Raw genomic sequence first — 19,648 nt, 5'->3', positions numbered from 1 at the left:
TATTAAGGCTAACATGAGTTTTGTCCATGCTAATCTTTACCTATTTTTGAACCTAACCAGTTCAATGTGTATCTTCAGTTATGTGTGTTGACTGCTAGTTGGAACTAAAATATATATATTTATGCTAAATATGTACTAAGTGAAGTTATCTTTTGCCTACCTTTTAGTTGATTTTAGGCTAGCATTGTTAGCTATTTCTTTTTTCTTACATATATACATATAGAATATATATATATATATATTTATATAAATGTATTAGCTGGTATAGTATTTATTAGCCTTTTGTTCATCATTTCTTTATGTCATCTCTAGCAGCCACGTTGCTATTTCTAGCGAGCATCAATGTTTTCTGCTGGTATTCAGCAAGAACCTCTGCCACACCTTTGTTTTTTCATCAAATAATTGTTCTTAAAATGATGACACAAAATGAAGGTACATTTTAGAACAATTTAGCGTCGCTCAGAACAAAGGCGTAAATGGGTTGTCGTGTTGTTTAAAGTATGTATTGATTAATTAGCTAAATTAGCAACTAATGATCTGATCAGGTAGAGCGGCACCCATAGAAGAAAAGAAAGAGAAAGAGAAACAAGGAGAGAAGATGAACACACATGGTGTCTCGCTCTTGTTGTTTTTTTTTTTTTTTGTTTTTTTGTTTTTTCCGCTGCAAGCTTCCCTTCAAGACAGACAGATTTCATTTGGTGCATCAAGCAGATGCATCTGGAGATTGCACTTTCTCTCTCCGTTTCTCTCTCTCACTCCCACTTATTCTTATTCTCTCTTTCTACCATTCGTCCTTCATCTCTCTTTCTCTCTCTCTCTCTCTCTCTCTCTCCTGATGTTTCTGATTAGTTAATTACTTTATACAACACATCTGCTGGATTGATGCATGAATTATACATTAGATGCATGTGGCGACTATTATTTTGTGTGTTACTTCTACCTTCCTGCCTCCTTCTGCATGGAAAAAAACAATTTAAGGGGTTAGCGGCTGGATTTCTGTTGGGAGGCCGGGTTTTGGTGATGTGGAAAGAAATGGTAAAAAGATGCTGTTATCTGCCATTCTTGCCAGATAAAACAGTGAGTGGCCACTGCCGCCTGATTCTTCTCTTTATAGTGTGCCAGGTGTTCAGTAGGAGCCGTAACTGGACCACAGACCGTCCAATCAACAAAGACAATGTTTTTAAATGTTTTGACCAGAAGACCATCTTGCGAAATTTTAATTACCAGCCTCTGCATCCCTCATACCTTCACAATTATAAAGGTACATTTTATGAAAACATTATGTTAGGTTTAAGCGCCGTAGGAATTCAGGGTTGCAGAATCAGATTTTTGTGTTACTGGCTTCGGATTTTATAGAGGAGAGAGAGAGATGAGAAATCAAGCACTAGGTGGAAGAGTGCCCACTGTATGTGCACGTGTCGTACACGTGCACTACCATAAATCTGTCAGCTGTTGTGGTGAAAAACATTATGAGCAAGGAGAGAAGGTGGATAAGAAAAAAGGGATGTGCATAACTTTCCAGGGTAACATCTGCTTGTTGGAAAATGCACAAGCATCCGCACGCACACACACACACACACACACACATATATACAATACACAAAAACAATGTATTTTCCAGAACACCCTAAACTGCTCCAGCAACCAGAAAACCTCTAGGGAGAAGGTTTTGAGTTGAGTGGAGGAATAGAGGGAAAGACAGGAGTGGAGGGAGGCAGAAAGAGAGAAAAAGAAGGTTTGTAGGACATAAGGAGCTGCGTACACCTGTTAGTGACTGATATCAGCTGGTCTTCCTGGGGTTTAGGACCAGGGTGAACTTGGTAATGAAGTGAGTCCGAGCAGAAAGACAACATTACCAGCAGTGACAGAGTTGCACTGGATGCTGTGCTGCGTGTTTTTCTTTTGTCAACTGAAGTAAAAAGATTGTATTTGAACAAAGGAAGATAAGAATAGAAATGCATTCACAGTTTCAGAACTTCTGTTTGTTTAGTGCCCCATAAGTCCATCAGGATCTACCAGTACAACACAGAGGGAGCGCTGATAGATCATGAGCCACTAAAATAAAAAAATATAAATATGAATGTAATTCTTCCCCAACATATAAATATAACGTATGTTCTGTTTACATGAGTTAATATATATTTAATGTAGGTAGATCACTTTAGCCTAGAGCTTCCAGGCCAAAACAATTGTGTGGAATGCTCTGGATTAACTGTATTTTAGTCACACGGACAAGAGCAGACAGAATCTTTGGGTCGTTGATCAATCATCCAGGTTTCGGTTGGCTAATTCTGTCAGACAATTTGGTTAAAAAAACAATAATGCTTCTTTGGCTCTCTGTTGCAATCACACAAGGCCAATCCTGCTTTTAAGTTTTGATATTGTAAAATGGGGGTAAATCATTTTATCTATGCACTGCAGGGTACTTTGACTTTATCGAATATGTTGATAAAAACCCAGAATAACATTTATCTATTTGCTTTATTCTGGTTTCAGTAAGATGGCATGTAGACAGATAGATGTAGTGAAGAATAAGGGCCATTACACGCTTTCAGGGCCAGTGTTCAAGAAATAAACACAACCTTTTGTGTTCTAGGTGGTGGATGCATCAATGAGTGTTTGTGTGTGTGTGTGTGTGTGTGTCCGTGTCTAGTGGAGAAGAAAGACTGAGAAAGGGAGAGGTAGAAGGGGTAGAGAGAGGTAGGAAAAGAGTAGGAACAGCTCTCCAGAGGGTTTGCAGAACACTGGGTTTATCGTGCATCTGGCAGACACACACACACACACACACACACACACACAGACATTAAGCTTCTGAGTGTGTCCACATCTATAAATGCTGGTGTGCTCTCTCACAGTGTGTATAAATACAGCGCAGGCTCACACCTACAGAGCAGCAGTTAGCAACAATATGTCCACTGATGGCAGGAGACCGTTAAGTGACGCTTACTGAGCAAAACACTGACTTTTACTTTCTTCTTTCTTTTTCTTTATTTTTCTTAACATATCATCGTCATAAAAATAGCACACTGAAAATAGCCACTGCAGTCCACTGCAGTTTATTTATACTAGTATTTTTGGGGAAAATTACCTCATACTCATGTTGGTTCAGAGTCAATTTTAGCAGCGACCTGCACCACTTTCCATTTTTCATGAAAAAATAGAACACAGTTATTGTATATTAACGCTCATGTTTTATAAACCTAAGAGCCGAATCATTAGTTGTTGTTTTGTTGTTTTTCTATGTTAAATAATTTTCCTCAGGTCCTCTGGTTAGGTGTCCAACAACATTATGTCTAGGTTGTAATATCTTTGGTCATTCATTTTGGATCATTGTGAGCTATTTTTCATTGGTGTTTGTGTATGTTCTTTGTTACTTTACCTCAAACTTGTTTTGTTTTTTTTTACTGAAATTGAGGAGATTTTAATAATTTTAGCAACTTTATTTGTTGTTTTGTGCTAAAAAGACAAACGATATATATATATATATATATGATTTTTTTTTTTTTTATTCGCTTAAAGCTGTAGTTTGGTTTCGGTTTTGAGACTTTGTCTCACCTGTGCAGCTGGATCTTGAGCGTGACCACGTGGTAGACGTCCTGCAGCATGTCCGCCACTGTGGCGTCTGGAGCATCTGTAACGTACGACAGGGGGACAGGGTTCCACTTCCCCACCTGAATCATGCCTGGAACAAGCACAGAACAAATAACAAACATTAACAGTGATAGATTTATTAAGGCACAAGGTCCCAACAACACAGACTTGAACGCAGCATTAAAATGATGACGAATCAAGCCTCATGTATTTGTCTGTTGAAGAATGATCTCATCTGATGGACTTCATTTCAACGTTGAGACTTCTCCTGAGAATATACCTTAAATAAGCCGCGGCCCACACAGCAGGAAGTGTGAAGGAATATTGCTCATGGGAGGAGCCAAACAGGATGTGTGTTTGTGTGTGTGTGCGCACGCTCATGTGTGAGTGTATATTGGAGTGTGATGGGCAGGCTATAATAAAAAGCATGCTAAGAGGCACCTAGAAACAGCCACCCTCGGCCTGTGTGTGCTCAAGTGCAATTAGCCGACCCTTTCCTCCAACGACCCCACCCACCTACTGAGTCACAGAGTGGATCTGTGTATAAATATATACAGAGTGTGTGTGTATCTGTGTGTGTTTTCCACCTGCTGAGGATGTGAGTGCACATGGATGGAAGCACTTGAGTGAATAAGCTTCTGTGGGAATGTGTGTGTTTTCTCTAGGATCAGTGTCAGGTTGTGTTACTGCAGCTTTAGATCTCCTCCCTGTACCATCTCACGGTCACAGGCCGCGTGTGTGTGACTGAACGTGTGTGAGAACAACGGCTACGGCAAGAAAAGCTTAAAAGAGTGGAGTCTGATTGGTATTTGCCCATGTGTACTTGACCAGAAGAGGAAAAGAATGCAGCCAGACACTGTAAGTTTGTGAGGGTGCCCACTTCCAGCCTCGAGTTATCGTTACGACATCTGCTGCTGAAAGATTTACTGTCTGTCAGGATCTAATAGAGCTGAGATTAATGTGCATTAGAGAGAAAAAATGGAGATAATAAAGATGGTGGTTTACCTTTGGCCTGGGCCGCTGAGCTGTGAGAGTAGCCCAGAGACAGCAGGGCCATTTCTATCAGCTGGTTGAAGAGCATGTCCTTACGCACCAGCACAAACTCAGCATGCTCCTCCTTGCTGTCAAAGTCCAGGGGGTTCTCGTAGTGCTCCACCACACAGAACACTGGCAGCATGTTACCTGAGGTCAGTAGGACACAAATGTTAGTGGAGAAGTCGAAATACACTCAATACATTTTTATTCACATCTGTGGTGTGAAATATTGTGCGTCTGTGCAAAGACATAAGGTTAAGAATACGTTTGGATGCTTAAGTTACGGGGAGGTTATGAGGTTTTTAAAGCAAATTCAGTCTTTTTACATTTTGGAGTTGACACCACAGTCTCTCATTAAAACAAGGAATAAAACTCTGTCGGTGCAGGAAAAAAGTGTTGAGTCACATCTCGGGACATTTAGGTGTAATTTGTGACAAATTTTAAAAATTTTAAATCACAACAACTTAATAATGAAGAACATGGGTGTGACTCTTACTGCAAATGACAAATTTTAACAACTTAATAATGAAGGACATGGGTGTGACTCTTACTGCAAATGATCTATGCTGTTCTTCGCATTTTTTTTCGCAACTTCTTTCAGTACTGTAGCTTCTCTAGAATAGAATATTGTGAGATGGTATTTTGTGTCCAAGTACATATAGATGTGGTTCATGATGTGGAACTTCATGTTTTGACTCTACTGTGTCTGCTGTGGGGTGAAGTGAGCCATCCTGGTTCACAGACGGCAAACGTGCAAATATCAAGCGATTTACAGTTTTTAGCTGAAAAATGCGTCCATGAAAGTCTACACAAATGAGCATAACTTGCCACATTAGAAACTCAGCTCAGCTCAGCCCTTCAACCACAGGAAACATAACCCTGATTTAATCTTCCGTGTAAAAAATATACATTCACACGTCCTAACATTTTCCAACTCCAGAATTCTGGAATATACAGACAGCTCAGCAAAACAATCAATTAGCCAACAGATGCCAGGGAATGTGCTGAAAGTGCTGCTTTTCCCCTCCCCTAGTTTTAATAGATAAAGATCTAACAATAAAGACTGCTGTGTAGGTTCATTTGGGGGATCAATACCGGCTTTGTTTGCGTGGAGCCCAGAGAGGGCTGCTGTAAATATTGTTTCGGGCCCAGACACAATGACCACTGTGGGCCCTGACCGAGGAAAAAAAAAAAAAACAACTTGAACCGCCCACTTCCATCAAGAGCTTTACCCTTTACCCAGGAAGAAACTTGAAATTGCAAAAAAAGTGATAGGGAGACGGGAGCACCAACATGGTAGGAGGCCAAGAAAAGCTGAGATGATGAAGGTGAAAAATTAGGTTCTCTCAGCTGGAATGCAACACCTAGATTAAAGACGCAAATAATAGGAAAAAACCCATCTGAGGACACTGGCCCAGCCACATTCCAAGAGTTCCTCAGTCCCTCTGGCCCAGAGAAACTCAAGCAGCCAAAAATAAAAAACACAAACAGTCAAGCCTTACTGCTTTAACGGCTCCAAAACCTGCAGGTTTTCATACATTTTTCCAAACACGCACTCACACGACTGCAACGCTGTTTAGGTTGTAAACAGCCCATCTTTTTCAACAGACGCACCAGTTATATTAAAAAGCTATGTCATAATCTCAAAGTAAAGACTCCCTCTGAACTGCAATGGCTCTTAAAGGACACAAACTTTCCCTTCGCAAACAAATGCTGCTGCACAGGAGGTTCTGCAGTTACAGCAGTGACACAGCACAACAACAGCAGCAGCGATGGCAGAAACACTGGAACCATTCTCACAGTCATTCTGTTAGCTATTGTCTGGGCAAATTACTGGGAGTGTGTGCGTCTGTTTGTGTGTGTGAGTGTGTTCACACACTAGGAGAGAATCACTGCAGGATGTTTTAATGTCATGTCATGTCATGTAGGTACTAGTTGAAGGAATTGTGGACAGAAGCAGGAACATGTGTGTGTATTTTTCCTGCAGGATTCATAAACTAAAAGAAACCACATGATTGGTTGTTATCCCCTTAATGGATATTTCAGCTTAGGTATTGGACTAGGGACAAAGTACAGTACTAGAAACTGTGAGGGGACAAAATAAAAGATGATAAAGGTTTGACACTGACTGGTTTACTGCGGCACTGTGTTACGATTGACTGATTATAATCATCTTCAAACAGAAAGTTTTGCTCTTTTCTTTAAATGACAGACTTTTTTAGAATTTATAGACCTCAGGGGTCATAAAGTGACCGAAGTTGAGTATTTACGTGATCACTACTGCAAGGTAAAAATTCATTTTTTGTGTCAAATTTAAACATCCGAGCTTCCTCTTACCTCTCTTGTGGCAGGACTTCAGTAGGTGGCTGGTGGGTTTGTACGGAACTCCAGCAAGTTTTGCTCCTGTGCTGCCCAGCCTCACTCGGCTAAGGGGGCTGCCATTCTGCTCCAGCCGGGGCAGCTTGGCCGGTGGGGCCTTGGCTTCGGCCAAACTGTTGACCAGGTCAGAGTTTTCTTTGCCTAAACAGGCCTCGCTGAGATGTTCCATCATTCTCAGCACCTCAGCTCACTATCACCTGCAGAAGAGAGCAAACGACAGAAGAACACAAGTTCATTCAGTGGCAAAAAAAAGTGCAAATGTGGCAAGAAAAGAAGCCCAACAGCTGTTTGTGTTGATATCCCTGACATGTGAAGACATATGGGGACATTTTTACAGAGCAAAAAAATAGAAAGTGCTTTAAGTAATTGAGACCTTTGAGAACAGACCCATTACAGTAGTAGCTGTCAATTCGCCTCTGTAATGACAACTCCAGGGCCACAGTGACGTTTCCGTGCCACTGTAATGTTCCCATTTTTCAGTGCATGTATTATGAATGGGTGTCCCGCCAGAGACTCCCTTCCAAGGCAAGGGAAGGGAGCAAAACAAGAAGGTTTTTTTTATAGAGAATGTGTTTATTTGCCTGGAAATTCCGGTCGAATGAATGCAGTGCAGTTCAAGGAGAAAGTTGTGCCGCAGTACATCTATAGATAAGTGGTTGAGGGTTACCAGAGATCAACTCCTGTGGGTTTACATTCACAAAGTAGCCCGAGAAAAAAGGTCACCAACTGGTGTTACTGTGACCAAAACTGCACGATGTTTAGTCTTTATTTTTTGATGAGGAGTGTCATGTGGTGCGAAACATTAGAAGGCACCTCGGGCAAATGGAAGAAATGTCTGAAATTCACCATCAGATTGACAGCATTTGAAAAACATACATATTCCTCACTACTAAAAGGAGAAATTGAGCAGCTAGATATCACATGACACAATACAAATCCTGAATGTTACTGCTCTGTTGCATACCACAATATGATAGGGATCCTCTCATTTTGACTTCCCCGTGTTGCATTTCAAGTTAGAAGCAGGAAGTGGCTGGACGACCTGCAGATACTGCATGTACCACTGATGTACATACAGTACAGTATGTACAGTGCAGTATGTACTGTATGTACAACTGATGCTAAGGCTGATATTTAAATTTTACAGAGACACACACTCCTGACTTGGTCTTCACTGTTGAATTTTACAACAAAAACTTTCAGCAGTATAATAGCAGCAATGATATTCTGTACAAAAACAAGTGCTGCTTATATAGAGTGTGTTCGACTGGCTGGTCTTCCTGCAGCCCCAATTGGTTCGATGAAATTAAAATGTTTGGGACAGGACTGTAAAGAAGTATCACATTTGTATACAGGACAAGTTTTTGCTTTGAATTGTCTGATAAAATTTCTAAAAATAAAACAAAGGGTTATGATGATGTTAAAATTGACTCCAATCCTTCCATAACCACGCTAGCACAGACACTACCCAACAATAACTAAAGATTTTCAGACAAGTTCAAAATTTGGAGGACTTTGTTTTACTGTAGTCCACAGAAAAAAAAATTAAAAGCCACTGACTGATGCTGATGGTGACCTTAATCACAGTACTTAAACCTGCATGAGTAAACTTTTTACATGCAGACACTGGGATTATTCAACATTTGACTCAGAGGAGAAGTGTTACTTTGTAAAACACTATTAGAAAAGAAAATACCACAGAAGATGTACAAGAAAGAAACAAAATGAAAACGTAAAAAAAAAGTTCACAAACTCCTTCAGTCATAACATCCAATGAGGCAAATAATCCCCCTACAGATTCAGGGGTGAAGGAATCCAGAACCGGATACAGACCTGATCCAGGTCAGGATTTTTTAATGACCCTCTGAAGTGACCCTCCACAGACACACATGTTATACAAAAGCCAAAGTCCAAACAGACACTCTGAGTGACCCTGAAGGAGAGCGAGAGTCAAAAGAGGACACGAGAAAATGCACCACTACATCACTAAGTTCAATTGAACCTTGGATACTTTTAAACTGTTCAAGGACATTTAGCTAACACATAAATTTATGCTATGTGGCTAATTTTAACGTGGTTAACATTTACTAATTTTTCCTTATCTTTGATCATTTCTGTGCCGTGAATTTATTCCCTATTTTTTCGTAATTCATAGATATTTTTTAGCTTTTCCAGGCCAACTTTAAGTTATCTTGACTTTCAATAAACTTCCTGGCTATGTTAGCTTTTTGCTAAAGCCTAGGTAGTTACTAATAGACTATATTGTTGTATTTTTGGTCTTTTTTATTCTACTTACACATCATATTTAGCCCTTTTATCAAGTATTTAGAAACATTTCACAATAAGAACTAAATTGGGACTCTTTCACCATATTTATAAAAAGTTTTTGTTTTTGGGCTAAACTTTCCATCTTTTTATATATTAACTGACTTTAAGTAATGTTTGTTTAACTACATTAAACTTGCAATACTGATCTAATAAAACAGTTTCTAAATTTCAGTTATTGTAGTCTTTTTTTTTTTTCTAGTTTAAAGTTGTTCCTTTACACATCGCATCTGCCAACTTGTGTTTTTTATGTTTGTTAACTTTTCGACATAGTTTTACTCCTTTGGAACAGTTTCTGGACTAATCTTAAGTTATCGTTTTTTAATAACTTTTTGCTATCACTGTAACGCTAACAAATACACATATAAACATAGTCGGTCCTTAAAATGGGTGCACTGACTGACCATAAAGTTGGAAGTCAAAGGAGGACACGTGAATAGAAGAAGAAATCAGATTCTCTGAAATTCCCAACTCACCTTAAACGCACCACTTCAGCACTGGAGAGCATAGGCTAAAAACGTGTCTTCTTCAAGTTTAACACCAGGAGGAAAATAGAAAAATACATTTAAAAAAGAAAATAAAAATTAAAACAGGGATCGCTGACGCCTTACGTGTGCATGACAACGAAAAAAACTTATAAAAGAAGCTTCCTCCTGGAGGCAGCGTCGGGTGAAAACAACAGCCCGGCTGAAGCGGCGGCAGCGACAGACGCGGCGGAGGATAGCAGGTCGAGATGGACGGTGACAGGCGAACATTGGTGTGCCAGCCGTTCAACCTGTGTGTACGTGCGTGTGTGTATGTTTTGGTGGTGTCCGGGAATGTTAGCTAATTCCGTCCAACAGGACAGCGCAGAAGCAGAGAGGCAGCGGACGGCAGAGCCGGCGACATTTAGCCCCAGCGAAGTGAGCGGTCTTCGGTGACTGCTGCTGCTGCCGCCGCCGCGGCCAAGCGAAGGCGACCTGCGCGCCGGGCTCGCCGCACGACGCGGCGGAGGATAGCAGGTCGAGATGGACGGTGACAGGCGAACATTGGTGTGCCAGCCGTTCAACCTGTGTGTACGTGCGTGTGTGTATGTTTTGGTGGTGTCCGGGAATGTTAGCTAATTCCGTCCAACAGGACAGCGCAGAAGCAGAGAGGCAGCGGACGGCAGAGCCGGCGACATTTAGCCCCAGCGAAGTGAGCGGTCTTCGGTGACTGCTGCTGCTGCTGCTGCCGCCGCCGCGGACAAGCGAAGGCGACCTGTGCGCTGAGTTCGCCGCACGACATCCACACACAACAGACGCCGGCGAACGTCAACACACAGAAAGAAGCACACGCGTACGTGTACACACACGAGTGCACTACAGTTCTAATAACAACAAGGAACCCCAGCCAATATAAACCAATATGCTGTGTTCAGAGAGGTGGAAGAAAATAGTGCCAAAACGTCGCCGGAGCTGCCGAACACAGAGGTGAAAAATACCAAAAAATTAATAGAAGATATAATAAAAACAACAGCGGCGACAGCAATGTAAACAAAACGGTTAGAGTCGCGATGAAGAGCTCCGTAAAATTAAACAAAAGAAGAATGGTAAAAATGGAGGGTCAAAAAGTGCGGTTTACTTTCCGATGTCGAGCAGCAATGAAGCTTCGCTGTGGACGCAGAGAGAGGGAGCGAGAGAGAGAGAGAGCAGCCTCCTGCTGCTGCTGTGATAGTAAAGGGGGAGGAGGAGGTGTCCTGGCGTCCGGACCAGCTCTTCTCCTCTCTTCTATCTCTCCCCCTCTCCCTCTGTGTCCCCATTAAATTATTAGTTGTATTGACTCATCACTCCCCCTCTCTCTTTCCTCCTTACTGCTGCTGCTGTTGCTCCTTGCCTATTTCTAATGGAGAGAAAAAATACATAATAAATGCTGGTCTGATAATAAAAAAACAAGAAAGCAAAGTATGTGAGAGAAATAAAAAAAAAAAATCTGCAGTCGGTAATCATTGGAAATGTTTGTGCGTTCTACATTGCAAAATATGTTTAAGAAAACATGTTTTTGTTGTATTTTGGGGGCTTTTGGGCTAACTTAAAATAATGATGTCTACGATTTTTATTTTGTTGTTTTGTTTGACTTTCAGGTTACTTCAATTGCTCATCTTAAGTAACTTTGAACTTAACCTTTACAGTTAAGTTTGACCTGTTCATTAAATTGATTTAGTCTTTAACTTTAACTTTTAATCAAATGTAAAGAATTAGGTGAGCTTTAGCTCATTAGGAGAATCACCATTTTGTGATGTTTTGTCAACTCGCACATCTCATTCACCAAGCTTCCTGTTGTGAGTTAAAGTATGCTCTCATCTATCTCTTAGAAAACGTAAAATTGACATTTATTGACGTTTGTTTGACAAAATTTAAGCCGTTAGCTGAGGTCGTCCAAAGCACGTATTGACAGAGGATTTCATCATTAAAATGTTGTCCCTAATCTTCTGTTTTCTCTTAGGTTATAATTGGCTTTAGGTCAAAATGTTTGGATCTTGTGGCCTTAAATAAAGTTAACAGGAAATTAATCTTCACGTTTACATAACAGAAACCCCAATCTTCTGTCACCCTTGGAGTCTTTTACCTGATTTCCTTGTGGTCACTATAGTTTTAGAGCCCTTACTGATTATGCTAGAGAGAATAAAAACACTTCATAAAGCACTTTTTTTTTACCAATTTGGCTAAAATTTTCTACATAGAAGAAACCCTGTGGGCATGTTTTGTGCATGTGTGTATGTGCGTGTCTCCACTTTCTCTACTTTATTCTCCCTGTTTTATTTTTTATTTCTATGGTTTCAGCTTATTAGCATCTCTGTCTTTCTCTGTGTCTCTCTGTCTGTCTATCTGTCTCTCTGTCTCTCTGTCTCTGTCTTCCTCTCTCTTACACACACACATACATAGGCAAAGACCAGAGAAATGAGTATAGTGTAGTTGTGATTTCCGGCTGAGCACGAAGGAATTTTTAATCAGCTTGATTAGAGTGAGGCGGTCCTCTTGCATTTATTATGGGCCAACACAGATGCTCTTACACACACACACACACAAAGAGGTATTGTATATTTTGTTTGCAAGGCTGGTCGTGGTATTACTACATGACAAAGTGATACAAAAGTGTGTCTGATGAAAACTGCTGATCGTGAGCAATGAGGGTTTTATTCTTCACAGGTCCCTGACTGTTATGTCAAACATGTGGACTAATAATAATGGTCATGGTGCTCTGTTGATATTCAACCAAGAACAAAAGGATGTTCGAGGCTTGAAATATACATGATCCCTGCAAAAGCTCTCTGGTGAATGTCTTGGGTTGAAATATTAATATTTAGGGATGGTTTCCATGAACCTTTTTTTGTCCTCTGAGGGTTTGTCCCTCTGTGGCAAACCGAGTGGAAAAAAAAAGTTGGGCAAGCTCCTCTTTGTTGACATTGTCAATAAAGTATTGAGACGCTGTTGGTTGCTGACCTTTGGGCGTCCAAATAAGGTTTAAGTCTGTGAACAAGGGCCAGGCTAATATAGACACACAAACACAGACACAGACCAAACAGAAAACACACACTTACACATGTCTGACCCACAAATACACTCGATCAAATACAGACCAAAGACAAACATTGGCAGCTCAAGAAATTCTACTGGGTGCAACGACCAGAGCTGGATTTGAAATGACTAAAAGTGTGAGTAGCTACACCTCTGGAAGACTATTTAAATTTAGTTTGTAAAAATGTCGAGAAACAACAACAACAACAGAAACAGACAACAATAAGATTTAAAAGAAAATCATACGACCAGATATATATAAATAAAACCTGCAGGGTTATAGCATGTAGTTTAACCAAAAGTAATCAATGTTGTTTGCAAATGTTTGTTAACCCTCATTCAAAGACAAAAGAAATCACAAAGTGACAAGACAGCCTTTGCCAAAAATGAAGTTAGGCTACAAAACGGATTAGAGCGTGTGGTCTACACACAACTTTCACTATTACACAATGTAAAAGAAGAGTAAACGTGGGGCAGAGGTGAAGGGTGGATTTAAGGAAACAAGATGCTGACATGCTGCATCCTTGTTGCATTCAACCAAAAAATCCAAAACCGAGAAATATGTATTTGTAGTAAAAAAAAAACAAATCTTTTAAATGTCAGGCCAGACTTTGAACTGCACAAAAACAGGAAACAAAGACAAAACAGGAAGTGTGTAGATATTCAGTGATGACAGAGACTGAGGTTTGAGCCATGCATGGACGTCGGGCGGTTTTATATGCTATACCAAAACAGTTTGTTGCATTTCGGATACACACCACATATTTACCATTTTTGTCAACAAAGCATAAACCTCATCAGCTCAGCAACAGTGAGCAGTGAGAGGGAAAAATATTCACAGCAGGACCGCAAGAAACCGCAAGAGACGAGACGATACAGTTGCTCAGTCTTTTATTCTTCCCCTGCTTCTGAAACCGAATGATTGTTTATCCACCACCTACCTATGTGGGGTCAAAAGTTGCTCACTTTGCTCAACACACTCCCGCATTAGTGCAGCAAAGAGGCTGAAGCAGCTCAGAGCTGAGATGGAACAACATAGCGTCTGAACCAGGTTTACGTCGGGTGTGTAAAGTAACATTCAAATATGACTTTTTATTTACCAGGTTATGACCAACAGAAAACTGAAGGATCCCTGCGTTCGTTGATTTATTGGTTACAGATTTGTATCAGGATTGAGCATAAAAGGAGCATTCACCACAGAGTTAGACTTTAAATGAATTACATTTGTCAGACAATTACGATTCGTAATGTAATTTATCGCGTAGCTGCGGAAGCTAATTAGGGATGATTAATCAAAATTAATCCAAATTCATCAATAGTCCTAAATATGACCAAAACCTTCCTGTTTGTCGCAGGAAGAGAAGTATAAATAACAACGGGGAAGACGTTTGTGTTTCACACCTGTTATTATTTGTGACTAATTCAAATGACGAAATAATAAACAAGGGAAAATGTCAAGAGAATTTGGCTTAAGTATAACTTCAGATTTAGCTGCTGGAGTGTGTTGGTGGATTTTAACAGTAACAGGTAGAGAGTTGCGTCAGTCGTCGGCTACGTTCAGTGATGCTGGTCTGACCAGCGGTTCACGTCTCCACAGACACACGCTGGGTGGAGACACGGTGTTTTAAGATCGAGATGCTTTGTGAAAGAAAAACGTTTTTCCAGCAGTCTGTGCAAATAACAAGCAGCGATAACTGGATGGACGGTGGGAATTATGGGATACTCAGTGCTTGTCATTCTGCCCGTGCTTTGAAATATGTTAAAATTTTCATCTAGTCACAAATTAATACCTCGTTAATTTTGACAGCCCTGAAATGGATAATAAATAAATACTAGCTTCAGAGTGGACGAGCCGGAGAAGGTTTTGCTCTAACCGCTAATCTGTATATGCCAAACGGGAAACAAAAGATTTTTTCGTTGTAACTGTCGACGCATGACCCCCAAGATGATGGAATTCGAAATGTTGCTGCGCAGAATCAGTGACCTATTCTATCCTGATCCGTTCTCTGGACGCTGGCCAGAGAGTGTCCAACACAGTGAACCAGATCAGAAGTCACAGCTGCAGTGAGCAGTGCAGATAAAATGAAAAACAGAAACAAAAAATGACAACCATCTTTTTATATTTATTCTCCAAAACATCTGACGTTGTAGATCTGTGTGATATTTGATGAATTGCACTGATTTTCTGTTGGTCCTTAAGGATTATATTGTGTATCACAATAGTGATACACAATATAATCCTATGATGGGTTACTGATGTATTTACAAGGAGAATTGATGGGAACTGGGGAATTTCATGTCGTGTCAATGGCCACTGTGTTGCAGACTGTTACTGTTGATCTGATCTTTTGCACAACACTGTTGACATTTACATGTTTTTCTTGAATCCCGATACGTTCAACACGAGGTTTGCTGCAGTTCCTGTTGCTGTGCTGCAGGTTCTTTCCTAGCTGTCGTTTGCTGTGTTTTCGGGGGAAAAACAGGAGCGATCGCTGTTGTCGACTAATGCTCTTTTTTCTTTCTCTCTTTCTGTCTCTCATTGGCATGACGCAAGCAGCCGCAGTCATATCCACCGTGATTGTCGGGCGCCATCAGAGAGCATGGATAACCCCTGCCAGGCCTTGGCAGAGCCAACAGGTGGGGGCGCTGCCAGCGAGCTTGGCACTGACGTGGCTGTGAAAACCCTCTGACATCCAGAAGGGCACAGATTTGCACTGAATGCACCACTGAATCAACACTGCTGATTATCAATTAACATATACCGTTTTGTGTCGACAAAGAAGAAACAGAGAGAGAGGAGGGAAAAAACACATGCCTGTTTAAAAAACTGTTATAATCAGTAGGTTTAGCTGTGGATTTTTACAAGCCTCTGTGCAGCTTTGTGTGGCGCAGATACAGCGTGCTGGTTGTTACGTGCCGTACGTGCACATGAGTAATTGTTGGCTGTGATTTGTGCTGGGTTTTTTTTTTTTTTTGTATGTTTTAGCTTTGTTTGTGAGAGGAAACATGGAAAAAAACGATGCAACAAGAGGCTTGTGAACAAAAAAAGCCTGCCGTTTAAATGTCAGGAGCGAGTGCAGCGACACCGCAGGTACGTTTCACCTCCTGTGTATGTGTGATCATAATCACCACCACCACAGGTAACGTATGGCTTCACCAAATCACAGTTTTATCTGAAAACAATCACAAAAGAACAACTGCTTTTCAAACCACAGGTTTGTGTTGGAGCAGGAACGGCGTAAAATGTCAAAAGCACGCTAAAAAGACACACTCTGCACTTTGTGACCACAGACGCCCCTTGTTCACCGTGTAGAATGCTTCGCAAAAGTACTAATGTAGATTCCTGCAATCAGATAATGAAGAAAAGTTCAACCAGGAATGGCTACAGCCAAATTATCTAGAAAATCTCAAAAATGTCGCAGAGATGAAGTCAAAATAAAAAAATAAAAAATGGCGGGAATTATAGATAGTAGATAATATATACAGACAATTTAACGAAATTTTAACAAAAATCAACAACGACTAAAGGTTAAGCGACTTAGAATACAAACTTCAAGAAAACCAAAAAAGTTATCCAAAAAAGTACTAGTACCTACAATGTATCACAAAAGAAATTGTACATCAACAAAGTATTGCTGAAAATAGCCAAGAGGTGCATCAGTATAATAAATAGCTACGGTGTTAGCCAAATAAATGAGAGGATTCGCCAGAAAATTCCAAAATATTTAAGATAGTAACGGGGGTGTTAAAAACGCACCAAATAAGAACAGCCTGTGTAAAACTTCTAAAACCTCTTCTTTCTAATGAGTCACGGAGACAACATTACACCATTTACTCTCCACAATATAACATTCCATTTATCCGTGTTTTTCCTGCATTTCAAACCTCAGTGTATCATTGTTCCCACCAGGGTAAGAATGAAAAAACCAAGGAAATATGCTTTGTACTTCATGTACGTAGGTGTTTTGAAGCGTCTTCATTTTCCCGCGTGTGACACGTCTAATGGACATTAATGGGATTATTAGGATTACTCACGTACGAATTAGTCTGCGCGTCAAAGTCAAACAACGCAGGCGTCGTTGTCACTGTTTGAACTCTGAGCCTCTTTTGTTTTAACGTCTGATCCCACATTAAAAACAACAGACGCAAACGTACAACGATACACACAATGTGAACATAATGCTGTTATTAGAGGCTGCGGGTGGGATTAAATAATCTGCGTCGGAGCCCACCCGCATCAGTGTGGGATCAGAGACAGTGAAGGAGGAGATCATACAACCAAAGAGCGAACAGTCCGTTCAAACAGGACTGAATTTAAAATATATTTACACGATTTTTGGCGTTGTTGAACCTGAAGGAATTGTTTTGACATTTAGATATTTAAATATCAGAAATATTATCAAAGGCAAGTAAGGAACGGTAACAGCGGGTGTAAAACAACACATATGAAAGAAACATCTCAAATTATAAAAATGTATGTTTATAAATATTTTCTGTTCCATCCGTTGTGTTTTCCTCCTCTGACTGTACAAAAGTTCAGTTGTGTCCATGGTTAAAGTGTCAAACCTTATACCTTCTGGGATGTTTTTTTGAGGATGTTATTGTATCAAAATCACGTACGTACAACAAAGGCAGTGCGTCATCACTTTTTCTGCCACACACAGGTTTCGCTTGGCCCGTCATTTTCTCTAAAATGTGAGTGTTTGTTTGCCACCAACACCTTTTTTTTCCCCCCGCAACTGTTGTGTAAGAACTTTCAGGGTTTCAATAACGTGCCTTCCTTTCCCCAACCAGAAGAACATCTGAGGAACCGTAAAAAAAACCCAGCATAATCAGGGGTGATGAGGTAAAACCCAGATAGGGAGAATATTCCTAAATGAACAAGTCAACTGAATCACATTAGTTGTGTGTGTGTGTGAGTGTGAGAGAGAGAGAGAAAGAGAGAGAGAGAGCCTCTAATACAGCGAGCGTGACTTTCAATTACCGATGAAATACAGTGATTTCTAGATTTCTCATAAGGAGCGCCGGCTGAGTACATGTGGGAGGATGCCTAAAACACAGGGGGGTGGTGGGGGGGTGTAATGAACTCAGAGTCGGCCACTTAAGTGCCTTCATTGGTTTCCTAATTACATGAAGTGGACAGGAATAGAAGCAGCCTTTACCTAGGGAAGAGGCCGCGACCTCTTCACTTTCAATTCTCATCGCAGCTACCGACCCCGACCTGTGGCCATCTGTGAGAGGATCGCAACCTGCACAACCCGGGAGCGGACCGAACGTCTCTGCCCGTGTCGGACATGGCCCCCTGTTGGCCAGAGTTCAGGACCTCAGGGTGAACTCTGACGTTACAACAGTCAGGTCATTATCTGAGCCACGAGCCAGAGTTCTGCTGAGGAATGTTTGTTAATGGACTTGGACTCGCCAAGAGAGGCTTTTATCCAGTTCATGAAAACGAAACTGGTCAGATAACAAGCGTCCAATCAGTAGTCCTAGAAGTCCTAAAAAGATAATGACTTTTCTGTCACCTCTGCAGGACCTCGGGTCATCGCATGACTGAAGAATTACATTCCTGATTCCTGTCTCATGGATCACAAGAAACTACTTGACACACACACATGTACAGTAGTATGTGTGTATGTTTTGTATATGTGTTTAGGTATACCTTAAAAAAGAATTACGTTTGTCCTTGCGGGGACATCTCGCAGGTTTCAAGGTTGAAGATTTAGTTTGGAGTTAGGATTAGAATCATTGTCAGAACGGAGCTGAGTTAAGGCTTAAGATTAGAGGAAGGGACCGGGAAACAAAAACACAAAAGCCAGTGTTAGCGTGTGTGTGAAGGGACCTTCTGTCTTTTTTTTTTTTTTTTTTTTTGCAGATGTTTTGCCAACCTTCTTATGGAATATAACTCCATATTTCCTTTGTTGTAGTGATAAGAGACGATTCGTTTTAATTGGGTCAAGTCACAGCTCTGAGTTAGGTTACGTTTGCAGCTCAAAGTCATGACTTATCGTTGTGTCCTAAAGCCAAACCAGACAGAACTTCACTCTTGAGGTTCCTGGCTATTTTCTAAAATAACATTATTGAAACAAACTCATTTTTTTAGATGCTTCAGTGTCACAATTATCTAAGACCAAGTGGGCTTCAAGATTTTAGGACCTGAAGAGCTTCGAGGCTAGGTAGTTTCAAAGTTCGGATTGACATTTCTTTTTTAAATGCCGTGTTGCTTAATGGAACAGACGGAGGTCAGACTGAAGGAGTGTGGAAAAGTGCCCACATCTCTGTGGTCCGAGGTGAGGAAAGACAAGGTTGCCCTTGGCCTCCTGGGGTGAGGTTCTGTGGAAGTGTGGCGTAAATGGAGGCAGGTGAAGACGAGGTGTTGCTGCTCCAGCTCAGAGGACAAACACTGCACGAAGGCATTGATAAAGTAAAGGTGAAAAAAAAAAAAACCACCCCTCTGATATTAAGTCTTAAAGGAAAGGGTTCAAATTTAGGTTGTTTTTTTTTTTCGGTATCGTTGTTTTTTATCTAACACCTTTTTTTCCCACTCAGTTTTTCACATTTAATCCCTTGTCAAAAGATTCGTCACCCATCCGAGGAACAAAACAATTGATAAGGGGTGTGTGTGTGCGTGTGTGTGTGTGTGTGTGACAGCAGAGGAAAGAAATCGGTATGTGGGTTTGATGAAATTGTTTCATTGCAGAACTGTATGTGGGCGAGTATTAAAAGCCCGATCTTAGCAGCGTGTGCCTCCTTCCTTCTATTTCTCCGTCGCCTGAACAAAGGCT

At 40.8% G+C, this 19,648-nt stretch overlaps 1 protein-coding gene across 6 annotated transcripts in view; it reads right to left on the bottom strand.

Annotated features, from left to right (window-relative positions):
• Nucleotides 1-19,648, bottom strand: part of satb1b (SATB homeobox 1b) — an 81,916-nt gene that overhangs the window by 44,298 nt on the left and 17,970 nt on the right. For 4 of the 6 annotated variants that reach the window (XM_025061244.1, XM_025061242.1, XM_025061243.1 and 1 more), the window contains exons 1-4: nucleotides 9,807-9,941; nucleotides 6,964-7,202; nucleotides 4,597-4,773; nucleotides 3,556-3,682 (exon numbers count right to left, since the gene is read on the bottom strand). In XM_025061244.1, the coding sequence (XP_024917012.1) occupies nucleotides 3,556-3,682; nucleotides 4,597-4,773; nucleotides 6,964-7,177 (518 nt within the window). In that variant the 5' untranslated portion in view covers nucleotides 7,178-7,202; nucleotides 9,807-9,941. Of the gene's footprint in view, nucleotides 1-3,555; nucleotides 3,683-4,596; nucleotides 4,774-6,963; nucleotides 7,203-9,806; nucleotides 9,942-19,648 lie in introns of those variants that run through there. The other 2 variants (XM_017038100.2, XM_025061241.1) reach the window with 2 other exon arrangements.

This window comes from Cynoglossus semilaevis, chromosome 13 (genome assembly GCF_000523025.1).
Source record: "Cynoglossus semilaevis isolate Cse_v1.0 chromosome 13, Cse_v1.0, whole genome shotgun sequence".
In the NCBI taxonomy this organism is placed as follows: domain Eukaryota; kingdom Metazoa; phylum Chordata; class Actinopteri; order Pleuronectiformes; family Cynoglossidae; genus Cynoglossus; species Cynoglossus semilaevis.
Note: the sequence above shows the minus strand (reverse complement) of the source record. Positions and strands in the feature narration are given on the sequence as shown.